Below are 23,196 nucleotides of genomic sequence, written 5' to 3'. Positions count from 1 at the left end.
CTCTCTCTCTCTCTTCCCTGTCTCTCTCTCTCTCTCTTCCCTGTCTCTCTCTCTCTTCCCTGTCTCTCTCTCTCTTCCCTGTCTCTCTCTCTCTTCCCTGTCTCTCTCTCTCTCTTCCCTGTCTCTCTCTCTCTCTTCCCTGTCTCTCTCTCTCTCTTCCCTGTCTCTCTCTCTCTCTTCCCTGTCTCTCTCTCTCTCTTCCTGTCTCTCTCTCTCTCTTCCCTGTCTCTCTCTCTCTTCCCTGTCTCTCTCTCTCTCTCTTCCCTGTCTCTCTCTCTCTCTCTTCCCTGTCTCTCTCTCTCTCTTCCCTGTCTCTCTCTCTCTCTTCCCTGTCTCTCTCTCTCTCTTCCCTGTCTCTCTCTCTCTCTTCCCTGTCTCTCTCTCTCTCTTCCCTGCTCTCTCTCTCTCTTCCCTGTCTCTCTCTCTCTTCCCTGTCTCTCTCTCTCTTCCCTGTCTCTCTCTCTCTCTTCCCTGTCTCTCTCTCTCTCTTCCCTGTCTCTCTCTCTCTCTTCCCTGTCTCTCTCTCTCTCTTCCCTGTCTCTCTCTCTCTCTTCCCTGTCTCTCTCTCTCTCTCTTCCCTGTCTCTCTCTCTCTCTCTTCCCTGTCTCTCTCTCTCTCTCTTCCCTGTCTCTCTCTCTCTCTCTTCCCTGTCTCTCTCTCTCTCTCTTCCCTGTCTCTCTCTCTCTCTTCCCTGTCTCTCTCTCTCTCTCTTCCCTGTCTCTCTCTCTCTCTCTTCCCTGTCTCTCTCTCTCTCTCTTCCCTGTCTCTCTCTCTCTCTTCCCTGTCTCTCTCTCTCTCTCTTCCCTGTCTCTCTCTCTCTCTCTTCCCTGTCTCTCTCTCTCTCTCTTCCCTGTCTCTCTCTCTCTCTCTTCCCTGTCTCTCTCTCTCTCTCTTCCCTGTCTCTCTCTCTCTCTTCCCTGTCTCTCTCTCTCTCTCTTCCCTGTCTCTCTCTCTCTCTTCCCTGTCTCTCTCTCTCTCTCTTCCCTGTCTCTCTCTCTCTCTCTTCCCTGTCTCTCTCTCTCTCTTCCCTGTCTCTCTCTCTCTCTCTTCCCTGTCTCTCTCTCTCTCTCTCTCTTCCCTGTCTCTCTCTCTCTCTTCCCTGTCTCTCTCTCTCTCTTCCCTGTCTCTCTCTCTCTCTCTTCCCTGTCTCTCTCTCTCTCTTCCCTGTCTCTCTCTCTCTCTCTTCCCTGTCTCTCTCCTCTCTCTTCCCTCTCTCTCTCTCTCTTCCCCTGTCTCTCTCTCTCTCTCTTCCCTGTCTCTCTCTCTCTTCCCTGTCTCTCTCTCTCTTCCCTGTCTCTCTCTCTCTCTCTTCCCTGTCTCTCTCTCTCTCTCTTCCCTGTCTCTCTCTCTCTCTCTTCCCTGTCTCTCTCTCTCTCTCTTCCCTGTCTCTCTCTCTCTCTTCCCTGTCTCTCTCTCTCTCTCTCTTCCCTGTCTCTCTCTCTCTTCCCTGTCTCTCTCTCTCTTCCCTGTCTCTCTCTCTCTTCCCTGTCTCTCTCTCTCTCTTCCCTGTCTCTCTCTCTCTTCCCTGTCTCTCTCTCTCTTCCCTGTCTCTCTCTCTCTTCCCTGTCTCTCTCTCTCTTCCCTGTCTCTCTCTCTCTTCCCTGTCTCTCTCTCTCTTCCCTGTCTCTCTCTCTCTTCCCTGTCTCTCTCTCTCTTCCCTGTCTCTCTCTCTTCCCTGTCTCTCTCTCTCTCTCTTCCCTGTCTCTCTCTCTCTCTCTTCCCTGTCTCTCTCTCTCTTCCCTGTCTCTCTCTCTCTTCCCTGTCTCTCTCTCTCTCTTCCCTGTCTCTCTCTCTCTTCCCTGTCTCTCTCTCTTCCCTGTCTCTCTCTCTTCCCTGTCTCTCTCTCTCTTCCCTGTCTCTCTCTCTCTTCCCTGTCTCTCTCTCTCTTCCCTGTCTCTCTCTCTCTTCCCTGTCTCTCTCTCTCTTCCCTGTCTCTCTCTCTCTTCCCTGTCTCTCTCTCTCTTCCCTGTCTCTCTCTCTCTCTTCCCTGTCTCTCTCTCTCTCTTCCCTGTCTCTCTCTCTCTCTTCCCTGTCTCTCTCTCTCTCTTCCCTGTCTCTCTCTCTCTCTTCCCTGTCTCTCTCTCTCTCTTCCCTGTCTCTCTCTCTCTCTTCCCTGTCTCTCTCTCTCTCTTCCCTGTCTCTCTCTCTCTTCCCTGTCTCTCTCTCTCTCTTCCCTGTCTCTCTCTCTCTCTTCCCTGTCTCTCTCTCTCTCTTCCCTGTCTCTCTCTCTCTCTTCCCTGTCTCTCTCTCTCTTCCCTGTCTCTCTCTCTCTTCCCTGTCTCTCTCTCTCTTCCCTGTCTCTCTCTCTCTTCCCTGTCTCTCTCTCTCTTCCCTGTCTCTCTCTCTCTTCCCTGTCTCTCTCTCTCTTCCCTGTCTCTCTCTCTTCCCTGTCTCTCTCTCTCTCTTCCCTGTCTCTCTCTCTCTCTCTTCCCTGTCTCTCTCTCTCTCTCTTCCCTGTCTCTCTCTCTCTCTCTTCCCTGTCTCTCTCTCTCTCTTCCCTGTCTCTCTCTCTCTTCCCTGTCTCTCTCTCTCTCTCTTCCCTGTCTCTCTCTCTCTCTCTTCCCTGTCTCTCTCTCTCTCTCTCTCTCTTCCCTGTCTCTCTCTCTCTCTCTCTTCCCTGTCTCTCTCTCTCTCTCTCTCTTCCCTGTCTCTCTCTCTCTCTTCCCTGTCTCTCTCTCTTCCCTGTCTCTCTCTCTCTCTTCCCTGTCTCTCTCTCTCTCTTCCCTGTCTCTCTCTCTCTCTTCCCTGTCTCTCTCTCTCTCTTCCCTGTCTCTCTCTCTCTCTTCCCTGTCTCTCTCTCTCTCTTCCCTGTCTCTCTCTCTCTCTTCCCTGTCTCTCTCTCTCTCTCTTCCCTGTCTCTCTCTCTCTCTTCCCTGTCTCTCTCTCTCTCTTCCCTGTCTCTCTCTCTCTCTCTTCCCTGTCTCTCTCTCTCTCTCTTCCCTGTCTCTCTCTCTCTCTTCCCTGTCTCTCTCTCTCTCTCTTCCCTGTCTCTCTCTCTCTCTTCCCTGTCTCTCTCTCTCTCTTCCCTGTCTCTCTCTCTCTCTTCCCTGTCTCTCTCTCTCTCTTCCCTGTCTCTCTCTCTCTCTTCCCTGTCTCTCTCTCTCTCTTCCCTGTCTCTCTCTCTCTCTTCCCTGTCTCTCTCTCTCTCTTCCCTGTCTCTCTCTCTCTCTTCCCTGTCTCTCTCTCTCTCTCTTCCCTGTCTCTCTCTCTCTCTTCCCTGTCTCTCTCTCTCTCTTCCCTGTCTCTCTCTCTCTCTTCCCTGTCTCTCTCTCTTCCCTGTCTCTCTCTCTCTCTTCCCTGTCTCTCTCTCTCTCTCTTCCCTGTCTCTCTCTCTCTCTCTTCCCTGTCTCTCTCTCTCTCTCTTCCCTCTCTCTCTCTCTTCCCTCTCTCTCTCTCTTCCCTGTCTCTCTCTCTCTTCCCTGTCTCTCTCTCTCTTCCCTGTCTCTCTCTCTCTCTCTCTCTCTCTCTCTCTTCCCTGTCTCTCTCTCTCTTCCCTGTCTCTCTCTCTCTTCCCTGTCTCTCTCTCTCTTCCCTGTCTCTCTCTCTCACTCTTCCCTGTCTCTCTCTCTCACTCTTCCCTGTCTCTCTCTCACTCTTCCCTGTCTCTCTCTCTCTCCCCTGTCTCTCTCTCTCTCTCCCCTGTCTCTCTCTCTCTCCCCTGTCTCTCTCTCTCTCTCCCCTGTCTCTCTCTCTCTCCCCTGTCTCTCTCTCTCTCTCTTCCCTGTCTCTCTCTCTCTTCCCTGTCTCTCTCTCTCTCTTCCCTGTCTCTCTCTCTCTCTCTTCCCTGTCTCTCTCTCTCTCTTCCCTGTCTCTCTCTCTCTCTTCCCTGTCTCTCTCTCTCTCTTCCCTGTCTCTCTCTCTCTCTTCCCTGTCTCTCTCTCTCTCTTCCCTCTCTCTCTCTCTCTCTCTTCCCTGTCTCTCTCTCTCTCTTCCCTGTCTCTCTCTCTCTTCCCTGTCTCTCTCTCTCTCTTCCCTGTCTCTCTCTCTCTCTCCCTGTCTCTCTCTCTCTTCCCTGTCTCTCTCTCTCTTCCCTGTCTCTCTCTCTCTTCCCTGTCTCTCTCTCTCTCTCTCTTCCCTGTCTCTCTCTCTCTCTCTCTCTCTCTCTCTTCCCTGTCTCTCTCTCTCTCTCTTCCCTGTCTCTCTCTCTCTCTCTTCCCTGTCTCTCTCTCTCTCTCTTCCCTGTCTCTCTCTCTCTCTCTTCCCTGTCTCTCTCTCTCTCTTCCCTGTCTCTCTCTCTCTCTCTTCCCTGTCTCTCTCTCTCTCTCTTCCCTGTCTCTCTCTCTCTCTCTTCCCTGTCTCTCTCTCTCTTCCCTGTCTCTCTCTCTCTCTTCCCTGTCTCTCTCTCTCTCTTCCCTGTCTCTCTCTCTCTCTCCCCTGTCTCTCTCTCTCTCCCCTGTCTCTCTCTCTCTCTCCCCTGTCTCTCTCTCTCTCTCCCCTGTCTCTCTCTCTCTCTTCCCTGTCTCTCTCTCTCTCTCTCTTTCCTGTCTCTCTCTCTCTTTCCTGTCTCTCTCTCTCTTTCCTGTCTCTCTCTCTCTTTCCTGTCTCTCTCTCTTTCCTGTCTCTCTCTCTCTTTCCTGTCTCTCTCTCTCTTTCCTGTCTCTCTCTCTCTTTCCTGTCTCTCTCTCTCTTTCCTGTCTCTCTCTCTCTTTCCTGTCTCTCTCTCTCTTTCCTGTCTCTCTCTCTCTTTCCTGTCTCTCTCTCTCTCTCTCTCTCTCTCTCTCTATCTCTCTACCCCGTCTCTCTCTCTCTATCTCTCTACCCCGTCTCTCTCTCTCTATCTCTCTACCCCGTCTCTCTCTCTATCTCTCTACCCCGTCTCTCTCTCTCTATCTCTCTACCCCGTCTCTCTCTCTCTATCTCTCTCTATCTCCGTTTCTCCCTTCTGTCATTCTCCCTATCTTATATGTACATAATATTAGTAAAGCTATGAACACCTTTCTAAATTATAGATTTATTTTTTTCCATTAAATGATCCAATATTGTAGAAAAAGTACTGACATCCGCTTCCTTATATACTGACCCATCCAGAGGATCATATCAACAATTACAATAGTACAAGTACAGCTGGACCGTATCCCGTATACATTACAAACTGATTATCCAACTTGTAACTACTTGATGATATTGTTTACTTACAATAATAAACTTCTTTGATATTTGTATCTGAGCCGTTAATATTATTCTTCAATACCTTCGGATAACATTACAAGATCTCGGAAGGGTTGACATGACGTAAAACTAACCAATCTTGTAAATGTTAAAGACTGGTAGTATACGGTTTAAAAAAAAAACGTCTGTTTAGTTGTTTGTCAAAATGGTTTTCTGAAAGCGTTGCCAATTCCTTTACTTGAAAGTCACCAGCAACATTTTTCAATGGATGCTGGTTTCGTACTTTTACTGATAAAATGTTCCTTTATCAAGTACTGTCACCAGTCTCTTTATTCTGTCTTCTTCTTCCTACGGTGAAGAAAATATGGCATCATTCTCTCACCGCACCATCCTTGTGTCTACACCACCCTTCTTTTAGTATCAGACTAGCTTCTTCAGCTATAGAATTAGTTGCATTCTCTTAGACACCTGGCTAAGTATTGATCCAGAAAAACAGAAACACATATTCATTTTATACTGCATGTTAAGCGACCTAATTCTATTTTCGCACTTGAGCTTCACAGACGACCAAAATTCTATTTTCGCACTTTAATCTGACAGACAGATCAAAATCTTATTTTCGAACTTGAGCCTGACAGTTGGATTAAAATTTTATTTTTGAACTTGAGCCTGACAGACTGGCCAAAATTCTATTTTTGCACTTGAGCCTGACAAACAGACCAAAGTTCTATTTTTGCACTTAAGCCTGACAAACGGACAAAAATTCTATTTTTGAAATTGAGCCTGACAAACAGACCAAAATTCTATTTTTGAAATTGAGCCTGACAGACTGACAGAGCATCTTATAGAGCTGATCATTATTTCTTCACATTTTGACGTTGAAATGCAATATGAAACTGAAGTGTGATAGACTACAACCTTCACATAATGTCATTAATATTACAAAGGACCGTGGATAGACTTTCTTACAAAACCTTGTCTAGCTATGCAGGAACACAAAAAAGGGAATGATGCCATCTATTGATTCGATTTATGGCTAAAATGTTTTTGCTGTCTGTTTATCTACCGGTCATTTCCGATGCTCTGTTTCTTATAAATGATCTACCGAGGGAATAACGTTAACGTTAAATGACGTTTCTTATACATGACTGAAGACACTTTCATAGACTCCAACTTAGATTCGTTTAGTTCTTATATTGTAGTCTTCTTTCCTTCCTCTTTTAAGACATACCTGGATTAACTTTCTATGAAGACAATCTGGCTGCACGCACTCGCGCTCTCCTGATACCATCCATCCTAGACCTACACCCATTCTTTTATGAAAATCAGGCTTTTACAGTTATGGAAAGCCCAAATAACCTATAATTGTTCATCTCTCCTGAACGAAGGCCAGTCTAATAATATGCCTACAAGCATTCATTTATTTAAATATGACTTATAGTTATGGATGTCTGAAATAAAATATTTTCTCCCTCTCTCTCCTGAATACTATCCCAGTCTAACAATGGTCCCTACAAACATTCAAATATGAAAATCAATTTTTTATAATTACAAGTGCTACGTTTTTACAACAAATATATCAAACATTGAAAAAATTTTAAAAATTTTATGACAATAAAATGTATTTTTTGTAAACAATGAATTTTATCAAAATTAACTTTATTAGAAAATGGTTGTTTCTTGCTACTTTACATAAAGCGACCATGGACAATTCTTACATTTTTTTTAAATCTATATATCTATAAAAGTGAGAATGTGTGTGTGAGAGGATGCTTCTCAACCTATACACTCAACAAATCTTTGATCCACAGACTTGAAATTTGGTATATAGTGTATTCAGACCTGTGGAAAACTTTTTAATTGGCTTTCATCCAAAAAAAAAGGGATTCAAATTGAAAAATTGGTACGTGAGGGTTACCAGATTTTTATCGGTTTGTCAACTGTTTCACAAATGTGCGTGTATGAATCATTCACCTAACAGATTCTTTATGCTAAGAATAAATAGGTTTGAAAACACATTTTAAAGATTGTGTCAAACTGGCCCAATGGGTATCGTACATGATTTGCTGTCTTTAAGTTTTGGTTTTCGATCTCGACATGAGTATTTTTTTTTTTTTTTTTTTTTACTTACAAAATATGAACTGCTTAGAAAAAGACATAATACTCGCATGTATATGTCTCAGTTTATTTTGGGGTGTTTTTCTTTTTTTTCTTTATTTTTTTAATTTTTCACTTTTTTTTTTTTTAAAGGAATTTAATGTTACATTTAATACTTACAGTACTTCTGTTTATAATAAATAAGAAATCTGCATTAATTAAAATATAATATTTATCCATATTTTACAATCGGGTACGCCAGGCGGCCTGCTAGTATATCTCACACAATTATAAAACCATGTGGACCTTGCTTGCTTTCTTGGTTGCATCTTGTATTCAACGATTGGTCGATTCCATCTTTTGATAAATGGGATGACAGGTGAATCATATGTATATATATATATAATTTGTACTATAATTATTTTTTATAATTAATACTTTTTTAATAAATATCTATCTATCTATATATGATTAGTTTCTTTTGGAAAAAGAATTCCAGCAGAGTGCTCAATTAAAACGAACATCCAAATTTTAAGAGCGTATTTATATTTTGTGTACAGAAAGTTGTTAGTTGAGACAGATCATTGGTACCGTCGGTTTCAAGCCCGATAATAAGGCCCGTTTAAGGTATCCTTATCAAGCTCTCTTCAGCCAACATTCGTCTATCTTATAACCGGAAGTGTGAAGTATATATACCTCGTGAATTCACTCTTAAATCTCGTTTTGTTTAATCCCCCCCTTTTTTTTTTATCGGATAATGTAATACCTAATTTTAAACTTTGAATTGTTTAAATTTAAGATCTCATTTCGAAAAAAAAATTTTCTTTATATAAATCGATTTTAATTTGAACCCAAATTAATTTTAAAATCTCCTTCCTTATGTATAAAAAACTTTAAAATCTGTGTTGGTATCGGTTAAAAACTTAAAAATTCGTTTAATTATATCGAATTACATTTAAAAATTTCCAAAAATACGTTTAAAGTTTAAAAAAATATATTTTTAATTATATCGAATTCGATATAATTCACACTGGTCAATTGACTTAATTGGAGATTGGGAAAAAGAAAAGCTATGTTTTCCTGATTTTTGAATAAAAATGAATTGTTGGTGGATAAAACTGAACGAAACGGCTTGACTTTCTACAAACTTAATCGCATCCCTATAAAGTAATGTTTATATTTGAAAAAAAAAAATAAATAGCGTTTAAGATTTTTTTTTTCTATTTTTCTCTAGATGAATAAATGTGAAAGTTTTTTAAGATATGCTAATACTTTTTTTTTTTTTTTTTTTTTTTTTTGGAACAATGCAAAAGAAAAAAAAAACAAAACAACATGGCGGCATCCTGGAAGCGTCCATTTAGTGTCAATCACACCTTTGTAGCATAGTTGCGTATTTCAAATGTGTTTTTCTTCCAATATTGTAATACTAAAATATCTGTACTCTAACAGTAACTCGATATATGGCAACAAGAATAGATTAAAATTGAATTGTTCACTTTTCATTTATACTATAAATATTTTAACGAATGTAAATTTTTCTTTCTTTTCAGCAATGCCAAACCTGTTCCCCTCGCACCAAAATTGGGGCCCAACAGCCTTTCACCACGTAAGTTAAAAATATTATCTCAAATTATTTAATGCTATTTTAGTTACATAAAAAATATCTCTTTCTGCTCCCATTTTCTCTTGCTCTCTCCCCCTTCACTCTCTCTTCTCCCGAGTCGTTCTCTCTCTCTCTTCTCCCGAGTCGTTCTCTCTCTCTCTTCTCCCGAGTCGTTCTCTCTCTCTCTTCTCCCGAGTCGTTCTCTCTCTCTCTTCTCCCGAGTCGTTCTCTCTCTCTCTCTTCTCCCGAGTCGTTCTCTCTCTCTCTCTTCTCCCGAGTCGTTCTCTCTCTCTCTCTTCTCCGGAGTCGTTCTCTCTCTCTCTCTTCTCCGGAGTCGTTCTCTCTCTCTCTCTTCTCCGGAGTCGTTCTCTCTCTCTCTCTTCTCCGGAGTCGTTCTCTCTCTCTCTCTTCTCCGGAGTCGTTCTCTCTCTCTCTCTTCTCCGGAGTCGTTCTCTCTCTCTCTCTTCTCCGGAGTCGTTCTCTCTCTCTCTCTTCTCCGGAGTCGTTCTCTCTCTCTCTCTTCTCCGGAGTCGTTCTCTCTCTCTCTCTCTTCTCCGGAGTCGTTCTCTCTCTCTCTCTCTTCTCCGGAGTCGTTCTCTCTCTCTCTCTCTTCTCCGGAGTCGTTCTCTCTCTCTCTCTCTCTCTTCTCCGGAGTCGTTCTCTCTCTCTCTCTCTTCTCCGGAGTCGTTCTCTCTCTCTCTCTCTTCTCCGGAGTCGTTCTCTCTCTCTCTCTCTTCTCCGGAGTCGTTCTCTCTCTCTCTCTCTTCTCCGGAGTCGTTCTCTCTCTCTCTCTCTTCTCCGGAGTCATTCTCTCTCTCTCTCTCTTCTCCGGAGTCGTTCTCTCTCTCTCTCTCTTCTCCGGAGTCGTTCTCTCTCTCTCTCTCTTCTCCGGAGTCGTTCTCTCTCTCTCTCTCTTCTCCGGAGTCGTTCTCTCTCTCTCTCTCTTCTCCGGAGTCGTTCTCTCTCTCTCTCTCTTCTCCGGAGTCGTTCTCTCTCTCTCTCTCTTCTCCGGAGTCGTTCTCTCTCTCTCTCTCTTCTCCGGAGTCGTTCTCTCTCTCTCTCTCTCTTCTCCGGAGTCGTTCTCTCTCTCTCTCTCTCTCTCTCTTCTCCGGAGTCGTTCTCTCTCTCTCTCTCTCTCTTCTCCGGAGTCGTTCTCTCTCTCTCTCTCTCTTCTCCGGAGTCGTTCTCTCTCTCTCTCTCTCTTCTCCGGAGTCGTTCTCTCTCTCTCTCTCTCTTCTCTGGAGTCGTTCTCTCTCTCTCTCTCTCTTCCTTCCTCCGGAGTCGTTCTCTCTCTCTCTCTCTCTGCTCCGGAGTCGTTCTCTCTCTCTCTCTCTCTGCTCCGGAGTCGTTCTCTCTCTCTCTCTCTCTCTCTCTGCTCCGGAGTCGTTCTCTCTCTCTCTCTCTCTCTGCTCCGGAGTCGTTCTCTCTCTCTCTCTCTCTCTGCTCCGGAGTCGTTCTCTCTCTCTCTCTCTCTCTCTCTGCTCCGGAGTCGTTCTCTCTCTCTCTCTCTCTCTCTGCTCCGGAGTCGTTCTCTCTCTCTCTCTCTCTCTGCTCCGGAGTCGTTCTCTCTCTCTCTCTCTCTCTCTGCTCCGGAGTCGTTCTCTCTCTCTCTCTCTCTCTGCTCCGGAGTCGTTCTCTCTCTCTCTCTCTCTCTGCTCCGGAGTCGTTCTCTCTCTCTCTCTCTCTCTGCTCCGGAGTCGTTCTCTCTCTCTCTCTCTCTCTGCTCCGGAGTCGTTCTCTCTCTCTCTCTCTCTCTGCTCCGGAGTCGTTCTCTCTCTCTCTCTCTCTCTGCTCCGGAGTCGTTCTCTCTCTCTCTCTCTCTCTGCTCCGGAGTCGTTCTCTCTCTCTCTCTCTCTCTGCTCCGGAGTCGTTCTCTCTCTCTCTCTCTCTCTGCTCCGGAGTCGTTCTCTCTCTCTCTCTCTCTCTGCTCCGGAGTCGTTCTCTCTCTCTCTCTCTCTCTGCTCCGGAGTCGTTCTCTCTCTCTCTCTCTCTCTGCTCCGGAGTCGTTCTCTCTCTCTCTCTCTCTCTGCTCCGGAGTCGTTCTCTCTCTCTCTCTCTCTCTGCTCCGGAGTCGTTCTCTCTCTCTCTCTCTCTCTGCTCCGGAGTCGTTCTCTCTCTCTCTCTCTCTCTGCTCCGGAGTCGTTCTCTCTCTCTCTCTCTCTCTGCTCCGGAGTCGTTCTCTCTCTCTCTCTCTCTCTGCTCCGGAGTCGTTCTCTCTCTCTCTCTCTCTCTGCTCCGGAGTCGTTCTCTCTCTCTCTCTCTCTCTGCTCCGGAGTCGTTCTCTCTCTCTCTCTCTCTCTGCTCCGGAGTCGTTCTCTCTCTCTCTCTCTCTCTCTCTGCTCCGGAGTCGTTCTCTCTCTCTCTCTCTCTCTCTCTGCTCCGGAGTCGTTCTCTCTCTCTCTCTCTCTCTCTCTGCTCCGGAGTCGTTCTCTCTCTCTCTCTCTCTCTCTCTGCTCCGGAGTCGTTCTCTCTCTCTCTCTCTCTCTCTCTGCTCCGGAGTCGTTCTCTCTCTCTCTCTCTCTCTCTCTGCTCCGGAGTCGTTCTCTCTCTCTCTCTCTCTCTCTCTGCTCCGGAGTCGTTCTCTCTCTCTCTCTCTCTCTCTCTGCTCCGGAGTCGTTCTCTCTCTCTCTCTCTCTTCTCCCCATCTACCCCCTCTCTCTCTCTCTCTCTCTTCTCCCCATCTACCCCCTCTCTCTCTCTCTCTCTCTTCTCCCCATCTACCCCCTCTCTCTCTCTCTCTCTCTTCTCCCCATCTACCCCTCTCTCTCTCTCTCTCTCTTCTCCCCATCTACCCCCTCTCTCTCTCTCTCTCTCTTCTCCCCATCTACCCCCTCTCTCTCTCTCTCTCTCTTCTCCCCATCTACCCCCCCTCTCTCTCTCTCTCTTCTCCCCATCTACCCCCTCTCTCTCCTTCATCTTCTCTTTTTCACGTTCTCTCCTATATTTTTTTTTTCAGTCTCTATCACATAAGGTGCTGCACTAATGAACATTTTGTTCTTTTCTTGCATTCTTGAAATCAATTATATAATTATCAGTTGTTCTAGCTACAACAATGACATTAAGAATCGGGTCAAAATTACAGTGTAGTATCTGTTCTGATGCTACACTTTTCCTTTTCTGTCCTCAATCAGTGGAGGAGAAATCCTTTATGACTGGGACAATTTTCATTTTTGTTCCTATCCAGAGTGTTTCCTTGCAGAGAGCTGGATTTTCACCACAAATAAAACCGACCTTGTGTCTAACTTTGTCTCTGTGAGTTGGCAATTAAATAGGCATTAAGTCTCAACATGCATTCTTAAGAATACCAAAAACCATTATTTTTCTTCTACAAACGACAAGGTAAAATCTAAGGGAAGTAACTCTCACCTGTAAAATCGATCTTGTATTACTAAACTTTCATACATTGACCATGGAAATTTTACATTTTTTATTAACTTGAACCACATGTTCAGTTTTTAGTAACTTGAACCACATGTTCAGTTTTTAGTAACTTGAACCACATGTTCAGTTTTTATTAACTTGAACCACATGTTCAGTTATTAACTTGAACCACATGTTCAGTTTTTATTAACTTGAACCACATGTTCAGTTTTTAGTAACTTGAACCACATGTTCAGTTTTTAGTAACTTGAACCACATGTTCAGTTTTTATTAACTTGAACCACATGTTCAGTTTTTATTAACTTGAACCACATGTTCAGTTTTTAGTAACTTGAACCACATGTTCAGTTTTTAGTAACTTGAACCACATGTTCAGTTTTTAGTCACTTGAACCACATGTTCAGTTTTTAGTCACTTGAACCACATGTTCAGTTTTTAGTCACTTGAACCACATGTTCAGTTTTTAGTATCTTTTGTCTTTTATTAGTTTCTTGTGGATTTTATTATTAAAAAGAATTTTTTTTTTCTTACTCATGTTCGCCCCTAACAAGGCATATCACCACTTAGACATAAGGGGCTACTATTTGGGACCATGCCTAAGAAAGATTAACAAGATTTTGGTTTACGTTACATTTAAACTTCTGCATATCAGTACAGTCAGGGAAGCAAGTAGCAGGAAGGGAATTCCAAAATTTAGCTGTTTGAGGGAAGAAGCTTTTAGAGTAGAAAACTTTCTGGCATTTCGGGACGTCGACAGTGAAGGGGTGTGATTTTCGAGGGGGACACAAGTGCAATGAGTTCATCAGAGCACATTCCATTAAAATACTTGTAAAACAGGCACAGAGATGCAACATTGCAGCAATGGGATAGAGGTTGGGACTTAGTTGACAAAGTGAGAGCTATTAGATTAAAAATTCTTTTGGACCATATCCAAGAGGCTAGTGGTAGATGCACCAGTCCAGATGTGGCATCAATATTCCATGTATGGGCGAATGGTGGCCTTCTAGAGGTATAGGATACTCTCAGGTGTGATTAATCTTCTAGCTTGATATAGGGAACCCATCTTCTTTGCAGCAACCTTTCCAATGTTTTTTTTTTTTTTATATATTTTAAATATTTAAATATTTTTAATATATTATATTTTTTTGTGTTTTTTTTTTTTTTGCTGTTTTCCCTTCTTGAATTCACCATTCAATTCAGCAAGAAAGATTTGTACCTGTATTTTTCACAAAAAAATAACATATTCCATTAAATCAGATCCAAATTTGTTGAATTTGTAATGTTATTTGTTGCTTTTACACATTTAGTAAATACTATTAACATAACTGTATTCTCTTTGAAATAATTTTATGAAATTAGTCAGACAATTTATTTGGTTTATCTATGCATTCGTGGTGTATTTGGATTAAACAAAAATTGGTACTACGGTACCTTTTGTTTGTTAAATTTTTAGATGAAAGTACAGAATAGTTACAAAAAAATAAATAAACAAAATGCCTTCCCATGTTAAGAATGGATTTCTAAATGTTATTTCAGCACAGTCCATATTCTTGCATAAATACCAAAAATTTTAATATTTAATAGAAGTTGGTTGTAAAATAATTAGTGATTCATATTAATTATTCACAGAAAGTACGGTATATACATGTATAATTTTTTTTATTCAACCAATATTTTACAGAAACTTAAAATGCTTATGTCTTCTTTGAAATATTTAACTTTTTAATGCAAATCCGTCACAAATTAGTAAATAAAGCAAAATGAAGTGAGTTTTAACTAATTTCCCAACATAAAAACTTGATCAGTTGATGTTGCATGTTCTAAAAATTCCCACGAGGAAATATGTGTTCGTTTTTAAATTGTCACAAATTATGACTTTGTGGTTTTCAGTTATACCTCTTCCGACTTCCATCTCTTTATATGAAAGTAGCAATCTGACCGGCATTGCTTACACTTAAATATGATATTTTAATTAATGCAGATTTTGTATTTATTCTATTATTATATTGTACCAAATATATAGCAGTGATTTCCAAAGTTAAAAGAAAAAATGGATTTGGGTGGAATGCATTAATGTACTATCATATTAATATTAGAATAATATAATTTGGAGTTATTCCAACTACTGTTCTCATCTTGGATGTTGGTCCTGGATGTGATCTTAAACTATATCCGATGGTGAGGCCTCAGCTTGTGTGCTTTGGGGAGTGTGGAGCCATCCCTTAATTGCCATTGCTCCCAAGTCCACTCTGACCCGGAGTGGTAGTACCTGTTAGGGTCCCAATTATGGGTTAAATAGAAATCAACTTGAAAAAAATATATATATATTCTATTAAAAGAATTTTCTTCAAAATCACTGGATTCAGCATTAAATAACCTGAAAAGGGTTGATATGCCATAAAACGACCAAACCATCTTGGATGTTATTTTCACAACGTTTCATCGAATGTAAACTCCGATCATCTGCGTCTTTTTGAACGTCGGGAATCTGTAGAAAATTTTTATTCCATCCACGGGAGTATACTGCTCTTGTTCTATCAGCTATCATTACATCGGCCGAGACATTGTGAGTATAACATCCGAGATGATGACGATAGCCCAAATAATCCAAAATATAAATCCTGATCTAAAAATGTTTTACAAAACATAACTTTATGTAATTTATCAACCTTTTATGAATGCAAACCTTATTTAATGTTAACGATCGTCTTGAAATGCTTCATTAGTTGCTACAATGTTTGTCTTTTATAGGTCTGTTTCCATTTCTAAGTAAAAGATTGGCTCAGTCCAGATGTGACTTAGGTAAGTAGACTTTCTTACTTCCTATACGACTACCTACTCAGGGTGGGTTAAATCGACTCATTCCGCATCACTAATCACTCCATTCCAGTTTGGGTGTTTCGTCACATCCTTCATGCTCGTCAAGCCATTTTCTTTTCCAGCTACAAATTTCATAATTTTTTTTTTTTATCCAGAAATCCTTTTTGAATCCGATCTCAGTGTTGCTTTCCCAACCTTGCGTCGTGCATGTAACAAACCAAATTATCATAATCATCACAGAAAAGTTAAAAGTTCTTAAATCGCTATCCATACCCTGGCTATTGGTCATTTCTCGTGCATGTTCTTCTGGTGATCCTCCTAGACTGAGGGAATGATAGAAAGGAGAGGAAGAGAGAGATCGAACTCACTAATTATGTTGGCAGCGCATGTCATTCCATGTCTGGCGTGAATGTGTGCTTTCCTAACAGACTGTCTTATCTACCACCCTCTCTCTTTGAGCCATGTGATGTCCTAACCGTTTCTAGTACATTCTCACCACGTAAGTAGTTGTGAACTTGGGAGGAGTCATAAAGTTGACCTCGCTTATTCTCTTAGCAGTTTTCCATTTCCTGTTATTCTCCACTAAGTAAATTATATATTGGTGGATGTACCCACCCAATATCCGACAATTCCTCTACAGATGCATCTTAAAAACATTCTCGTTTTTATTAAAGTTTCTTATTCTTTGAAAAGGACTAACTCTATTCAAAACATATGGAAGACAGTGGTTGTTTGTTCAATTTGATCTTTGTTCCAAACTGTTGATCAGTGAAGAAGAGGGATATACAGAAAGAGTGTTTTGAAATCACTAATCAGTTATTCTTATCAGCCCATTTCATGTACATGTCTGAACATCCCTGTCTTAATGGACTGTCTTCTCTATCACCCTCTCTCTTTGAGCCATGTGATTTCATATGCGTTTTCAGTACATTCTCATCACTTGAGCAATTTTCAACTCTGAATCATCAAGTTGGCCTCGGCTAACTTCTCAGCGGTTTTCCATTTCCTTTTATGCTCAACTAACTAAATCATATACTAGTGGATGGACCCACCCAATATCTAGCAACAGTTCTTAACAAGATGGAAATCTGATTACCTTGTGACTATAACAATGTTTGATCTATATATTGATGTTCTATTAATAGTGTGACTGTTTTATGCAATGTTTTATTTTTCTTTTTTCTTTGTTTTTAATTAAAAAAGGGGAGGTAAACACGGCATAAGAAAAAAAGTAAGTCTTTCACATTTTCACTTGGACTGGGTACAATCATAATATCCTCTGGTGATTGTCTATGAATTATTGCCAATATGGCTACTATTCAATGTGACATAATGAAGTGTGTAAATATCTCTGCTGAAAAAATGGAATATCGAATGTAGTACCAAGTCCTGGGAACATATACCAGAAAGAATAGTTGGAAATGAGTCATATATCGTCCACTCTATGGAATTACTACAGCTGCGTACTTTGAAATTGGCACTATTAAACCTGACATAGTGATATGGGACAAGAAAAAAAGAAAAAGAAAAAGCAACCTTAGAAGTGAGTGTCCTGGATGATGCTGGGTTAAACATAGCTGAGTGGGAACAGATCACAATACCAAGGTCTTACGTACGACACGAAAGGAAGCTGGAAGATTTTCATCATTCAAGTAATTATAGAAACAACCAGACTTATGAAAAAAAAAAAAATGCCGAAAACTACCTAGCAAATATACCCAGTGAACCAAGTGCAAGAGAGATACAAACAAATGCACGTAAGAAAGATAGTTGCAATCTTAGAAAGATCTTAGTTTAAATATGAGATACCAGGTGAATCTTTGACATTCAGTTTGATGCACCATCCCCAGTTAGAAAAAGTGATAAGAATTTTTTTTTTTTTTTTAAATATACGTGATACCTATATAACGAAATCATCTTTTGGCAATAAAATTTTAAGAGTGCCATAATATGAAAACGGATGATACATGAGTATATATTGTTCCTACTTTTCTCTTCTTCAAATGCTACACTTCAATTTCTTGTTCACTCTCAGTGGCGGAGAAATCCTTCACAACTGAGACAATATTTATTTTTGTTCCTTTTCTCCGCGTTAAAAAACGACCCTGGTGTCTAACTCTGTCCCATGGCATGGGGAGGCATTGTAAATAGGTACTTTTATTTTTTTATGTATCCATTTTTTTTTCTTAGTTTTTAATTTATTGATTTTTAAATTTTTCTTTCAGATTCAGATATCCATGATGTGGCATACACGTTGATGTCTATGAAGGGCTTCAATAATCGTATGTAAAAAATTTTTTTTTGTTGTTAAAAAAAAAAATAATCAGTAAATCTGTTATATAAGGGCAAAAAACTACAAAACAAAGAACCCCAAAGTTGATACATTCTTAATTAGTATTTCCTTGTATGAATATTTCAAATTTAGGGAAAAAAAATTAATTCTCTGGAGTGTCAAGTGCATTAGTTTTTGTCAGGTGGGTGGGGGTGGGGTAGCTTTTTCAGTATTATGTACTAAATTGTGGAGAAAAAAGTGAGCTCATCATTTGATGAATCCTTTATAGAAAGGAGAGTTGTGTGTGTGTGTGCGCAGCTAGAAATGAATGGGTTGAAGAAAGAAAGGGAGGGAGTAAAATGGGAGTAGAAAAGAAAGATAGATAGATAGAAAAAGGTAGAGATAGAAGTTTTAATCAAAATACTAGCAGACTGCCCGGCGTTGCCTGGTCATAAGAAACGCTTAAATATGATGAATTAATTCATGCAGATTACATATTTATTATCATAGAGACAATTCTCTACTGATTAACATATTAAATTTAATATATAGTAGTAAGAGAAAAACTAAAACTATATGTGTATGACCTGGATGCCATCAGCTAGAATCAAAACCAAAATATACAACTTTCCACCATCATTCCTTAGCCTTTGAGCCATGCCCATACATGTGTGTGTGTGTGTGTGTATATATATATATATGCAAAGAATCTTTGAATATAAATATATATATATATATATATATATATATATATATATTCAAAGATTCAATGAAAATATGATTTCGACTAAGTTTGTTTTGGTCACATGACATGTCATAAACACAAGGAAAATAGCTAACATTTCTTTGAGAACTATTTTCTTTATTAATTAATTTATACCTCATCGTTTTTTTTTTTTTTTTTTTTTTTTTTGTGGGTTTTCGGTTTTTACATTAATGCGACATGGCTATTCATTAGATACTAATGATTAAACTTGAACGTCATTATTTGGACTTCCTAAGTTCGCTACAATAACGAGGAGGAACCAAAATGTTTACAAACAATCTCATTAATTAGATTTGAATGCAATATTTTCTCTCACAAAATATGTTCTAAAATAAGGATTTTTTTTTTTCGTAAAACAATTTTTTTTTTTTTTTTTTACATAAAACAAAAACAGTTTACCAAACTAATTCATTTTTTTTTTAAAACTTATCCTACAACATTTTTACATTGTTTTCTCACTTGTTTCTTTTGACTGAATTATCTCCCACTTACCATTGTTGGTTTAATCTCTGAACAGTTTTCTTTACAATTTTTCCATCGATTTATTTATGATAAAACTCTAAAACTTCATATAAAAAAAAATTGACTAAATTTTTTCATTTTACAAGATTCCTCGGTGCATGCTTGCACAAATGTCCATAGTAAAGTTAAACCCTCATGTTTTTTTTTTACATAGGAATCACCACTTATCAAGGCCCAGAGACTACTTGAGGATAAGAGTTAAGAGTGTATGGTAGTCAATTGGACAATATAATAATCGTTAGTAATGCAAATTCGGTAAATATGTTAACTTAAGTGGAATGGCTCATCAAGGACTTGTTTACGTTGGACTTGAAGACAATCATATTGTAGTCAGTTGGAAAGCAGGAAATTTCACTAGCTGTGACAATCGGGTCTTAGTAGGGGGTATTCCAACTCCTGCTGTAGCTGTTCATTTGGAACTAAAATAAAAATTGATCAGTCATCTAATAAGATGTATAGCAACAACATACTGAATTTTTAAGAGTCTACGACAATTTTAAATGGTCTGGAAAGTTATTGAAGGCGCCTCATACTTTCTCTATACTTGGGTTCTCATCCATCTCGATCATACCCTCAATCCTTACTGGTCACGTTTTACATCCATACACGTGCTTCGTACTCTTCCTTTTATCAACAATGGTAATGCTTTGCTTTTAAACTTATTCCATTCACTTCTAAGATTTTGATATCGCACTAGCACCTACTCCGCCCTGTGTTCCAATGATATCATTAAGGTAACAAAACTTGTGAACAATGTCGATAGATATAGAAAATCGGGTGCATGTCACCATTCTGGTTTTGCTATTAAGTATCTGTCTTTACAAAAATGCTTAAACGTGTGCGTTTCTGAGGTACGATGTGCCTTCAATAAGTTTCTAGACTTTTTTCGTATGCATACTTTTATTGATAGCACACACATGAAATTCTAGTCCCCTTTGAAGTACTCTCCTCCAGCTGCAATGCACTTGTATCATTCCAACAACTTCTGGAAGGCCTTCGTCACAGCCTCTTTCATCTCCATTGTCTCATAATGACAGCCTCTAAAGTTTTTTTTTTTTTGAGCTTAGAGAATAACCGAAAGTCATAGGGAGTAAAGTCTAGACCACAGGGAGGGTGAGGAACTGTCCTGATGCCCATCTTGGTCAAATAGTCTGTCTTTCTTTCTGATTTTCTCTGAACACTCTTGGGGCAAACTTTGCGCAAATCTTCTGCATCTTCAGTTCTTCTCGAATAATTGTGTGTACAGTTCCGACACTAACATCAAACTGTACACTTATTGTCTCTATAGACACATGACAGTCCTTATCCAAGAAATTCTTTATTTGGCCAATCAACTCTGATGTTCTGACTTCCTTACTCCTCCCACACCACTTATCCCTAACAGACTCCCTGCCTTCCTTGAATCTCTTATGCCACTCAAAAACTGATGCTTGATTCATGCAAGATGGTCCAAAAGCAGTCTGAAGCATTCCATATGTTTCTATGTCAGTTTTTCCAAGTTTAAAACAGAATTTTATTGCATATCGTTCTTCTAAAGTGCCCTCATGTCCAGATTGCATTTTTGAAAATCACAAACTGTGATAATCGGGTCTTAGTAGGGGGTATTCCAACTCCTGCTGTAGCTGTTCATTTGGAACTAAAATAAAAATTGATCAGTCATCTAATAAGATGTATAGCAACAACATACTGAATTTTTAAGAGTCTACGACAATTTTAAATGGCTGTACAAAAAAGGTCTGGAAACTTATTGAAGGCGCCTCATACTTTCTCTATACTTGGGTTCTCATCCATCTCGATAGTTTTCTACTGCTTGCACACAAACTGGTTATCCTCTTATTATTTTCTCTCAACCTACTATAAAAGCAAAGTGTGCACATTCCAGATGGATTTTTGATCTCCATTCTTGTGTCCCATAAAAATGACTGGAATTGTAATTATCACCGAAAACAGAAAGGCTTGCATTCCAGGTCCACAGGTTAGAATTGCACAATGTAAAATAAAAAAGAACAATGTAATATTTTTAATATTTACATTCCAATAATGTCAGTTGATGTCTTTAAAAGACAGTTAACATAAACAATTGACAGAGAGAGATGGGAGGGAAGACAGAAGATAGTCGTCCAGTGTGGTTGGCATTTTTCTATTGTTGCCAGCCATACACACACAAACTCACTTTTATAGTTAAACGCAGTTATATTCCATCTCTCTCTTTGTTGATGGGCAAAAGTTAATTGTAAATTGAGACGTTGCGAGCCTATCTCTGCCTTATTGTTAGTTTTATGGTAAGTGCTCATCTGGACTTCAATCTATGTTCCCCCCTCGCCAAAACCTGGAAAACACTCGTCTAACTGAAACCACTATCAATAATTTTCCCCCCTCTTTATCTGTGTCTAAACCTAAATGTAGATTCCATGCACAAAGCTTCTTTCTTAGACCTGCACGCCTGTGGAACTCTGTTCCGTTTCCCTGCTTTCCAGCTGACTACAATTTGGTCGTCTTCAAGTTCAATGTAAACAAGTTCTTGATGAGCCCACTGCTTAAGTAATCTAATTTACCGAATTTCCATCACTAACAATTGCTGCTATATTGTCCTATTGACTACTGTACACTCATTAACTCTTATCCTCGAGTGGCCTCCGGGCCTTGATAAGTGATGACTCCTATGTAAAATAAATAAATAAGATTCTATGTTGACAAATTCATCTGTGTTGATTTTAAGAGCGACAAAAGATTTGTTGGGTGTATATATAATTTCGCAAGCATTTGAAAAGTGCAAGCCAGAAAATTATGTTTAATAACACAACAGTTGCGCCCCACTCTCGTTCCACAACTGACTAGGGAAACTTTCCTCCTCTTTTTGAAAGCTTTCCAACACTATAACTATTGATCTTTACTGGTTTAAAATATGAATTATTTAATTGCTTTTGCACATATTTTTATAGCTTCATAATCTTCCACTAGTGAATAGCCTATCATATTAGCAAGAACTGTTGAAGATTTCTATTCTAACACTCTCGGGTTTTCAAATATCGTCTTGTCTATTGTACTAGGTAAAAGGTTCACCTCATCATCAGCCTGCGGAGGCTAAAAGAGGCAGTTCAAGATGATCAGATGTAGGTTCATATGATAAAATATAGAGAATGGAAGGAAAAAATGTTGTTTAAGCAATTTCAAGTGGAACAAAAAATTCATTTGTTTTTTTTTGTTTTTTTTTTTTGTTCAGAAAATTCTGGTCGACCAGCAGATGTGGAGAATTCTTCAGAAACTTCTAGAGTCAAACTGAAAAGAAAACGGTAAAAACTTTTCTTCTTAATCTTTTTTTTTATTATTTTTTCTTTTTCTTTGTTTTTCTTTTTGCGTTTTGTTCATTGTTTTTTTTTTTTTGCATTGCTTTTCATTATTTGTTTTTCTGTTCGTTTTTTTTTCGTTTTGTTTTTATTTATTTTTTGTTTTTCATTTACTTTTCCTTTGTTTTTTTCCATTTGTTTGTTTTTTTTCTTTTCTATTTCATACATTTATTTTATAATATCTTTCTATCATTTTTTTATTTATGTTTTTATTGCTGTTGTTGCTGCTTGATGCATTGATACAAGTTAAGAAATCGGGTTGTATCTGATACTGATAACTTTAAACTTGAAAGTTTTAAATAATTTTTTTATCCATTTCTTTATTCTCTTTTCTTTCAGGATTATATCAAATTATTTTAAAATTTCTAACTTATAATAAATAAACATATATATACTAGCAAGCCACTCGACGTTGCCCAATCATAAGATATGCTTAAATATGATATTTTAATTCATGCAAATTACTTATTATACAGCCAATTTTCTATTGATTATTATATTGTACCTAATATATGGTAGTGATATCCAAAGTAAAAAAAAAAAAAAAAAAAATCCTACACAGGTACGTACCATCAGCTAAAATCGAGACTTATCCTTTGAGCCATGCCCATACGCATATAAATAGTTAAAAAAAATAACATTGTTTAATCTGTGTATGTAGGTTTGTACATGTGAACATATTTAGTCGATTACTACTGGCAAGGTCAGCTGTTTTGTTTTCAATTATGACCCCAGGTTTTGTCGGCTGAAAACCAAATCAAAAGTGTGCTACAGGTCCAAATACCCTATATATCAAATTTTTACATGGTCGACCAAATAAGACAAGAGTTTGGTAGATACATTTTGCACACACCGAAAAATATTTCTTTGTGCTGGAACGTTTTCATCTTAAATTCTACACTATTATGTAGAATGTAGAAACTATGCCTGAATAGAAATCAACGTAATTGTGAAATGAAACCAATCATCTAATAATAAGCCAGAAAAATTAACGTCCGTTTTTCTAAGGAATATGCATATTAGTTAACCTTCATGTAGTAGCTCGCATATTTATAACTGAATATATCTAGAAGTTCATTTTAACAATTTTTAAATAGAAATAGTAGGGTTTAATATCAATGTCAGAGTGAGGAAAAAAAAAACTTTATAGGTTTGTAGATTAGGCACCCTCCATCAAACTACTTCCCTGTTCCTTTTATTTGATGAAACCCTTAAACTTTTTGGGCCATGTTAAACGAGCAGCCACTGACCTGTCAAGGTCTTATATAGCTTTGATTGT

General features: G+C 39.4%; 1 protein-coding gene across 4 annotated transcripts in view; it reads left to right on the top strand.

The window, feature by feature from the left end:
* LOC145243933 (uncharacterized) overlaps positions 1-23,196 on the top strand; it is a 409,975-nt gene that overhangs the window by 364,849 nt on the left and 21,930 nt on the right. For all 4 annotated transcript variants that reach the window (XM_080107058.1, XM_080107061.1, XM_080107059.1 and 1 more), the window contains 4 exons: positions 8,757-8,812; positions 14,942-14,992; positions 17,236-17,292; positions 21,794-21,863. In XM_080107058.1, coding sequence (XP_079963184.1) covers positions 8,757-8,812; positions 14,942-14,992; positions 17,236-17,292; positions 21,794-21,863 — 234 coding nt within the window. The remainder of the gene's footprint in view (positions 1-8,756; positions 8,813-14,941; positions 14,993-17,235; positions 17,293-21,793; positions 21,864-23,196) is intronic.

The sequence above is a fragment of the Euprymna scolopes genome, chromosome 22 (genome assembly GCF_053919585.1).
Source record: "Euprymna scolopes isolate OS-2025 chromosome 22, ASM5391958v1, whole genome shotgun sequence".
In the NCBI taxonomy this organism is placed as follows: Eukaryota; Metazoa; Mollusca; class Cephalopoda; order Sepiida; family Sepiolidae; genus Euprymna; species Euprymna scolopes.
The sequence above is the reverse complement of the archived record's forward strand: the minus strand, read 5'-3'. Positions and strand labels throughout refer to the sequence as shown.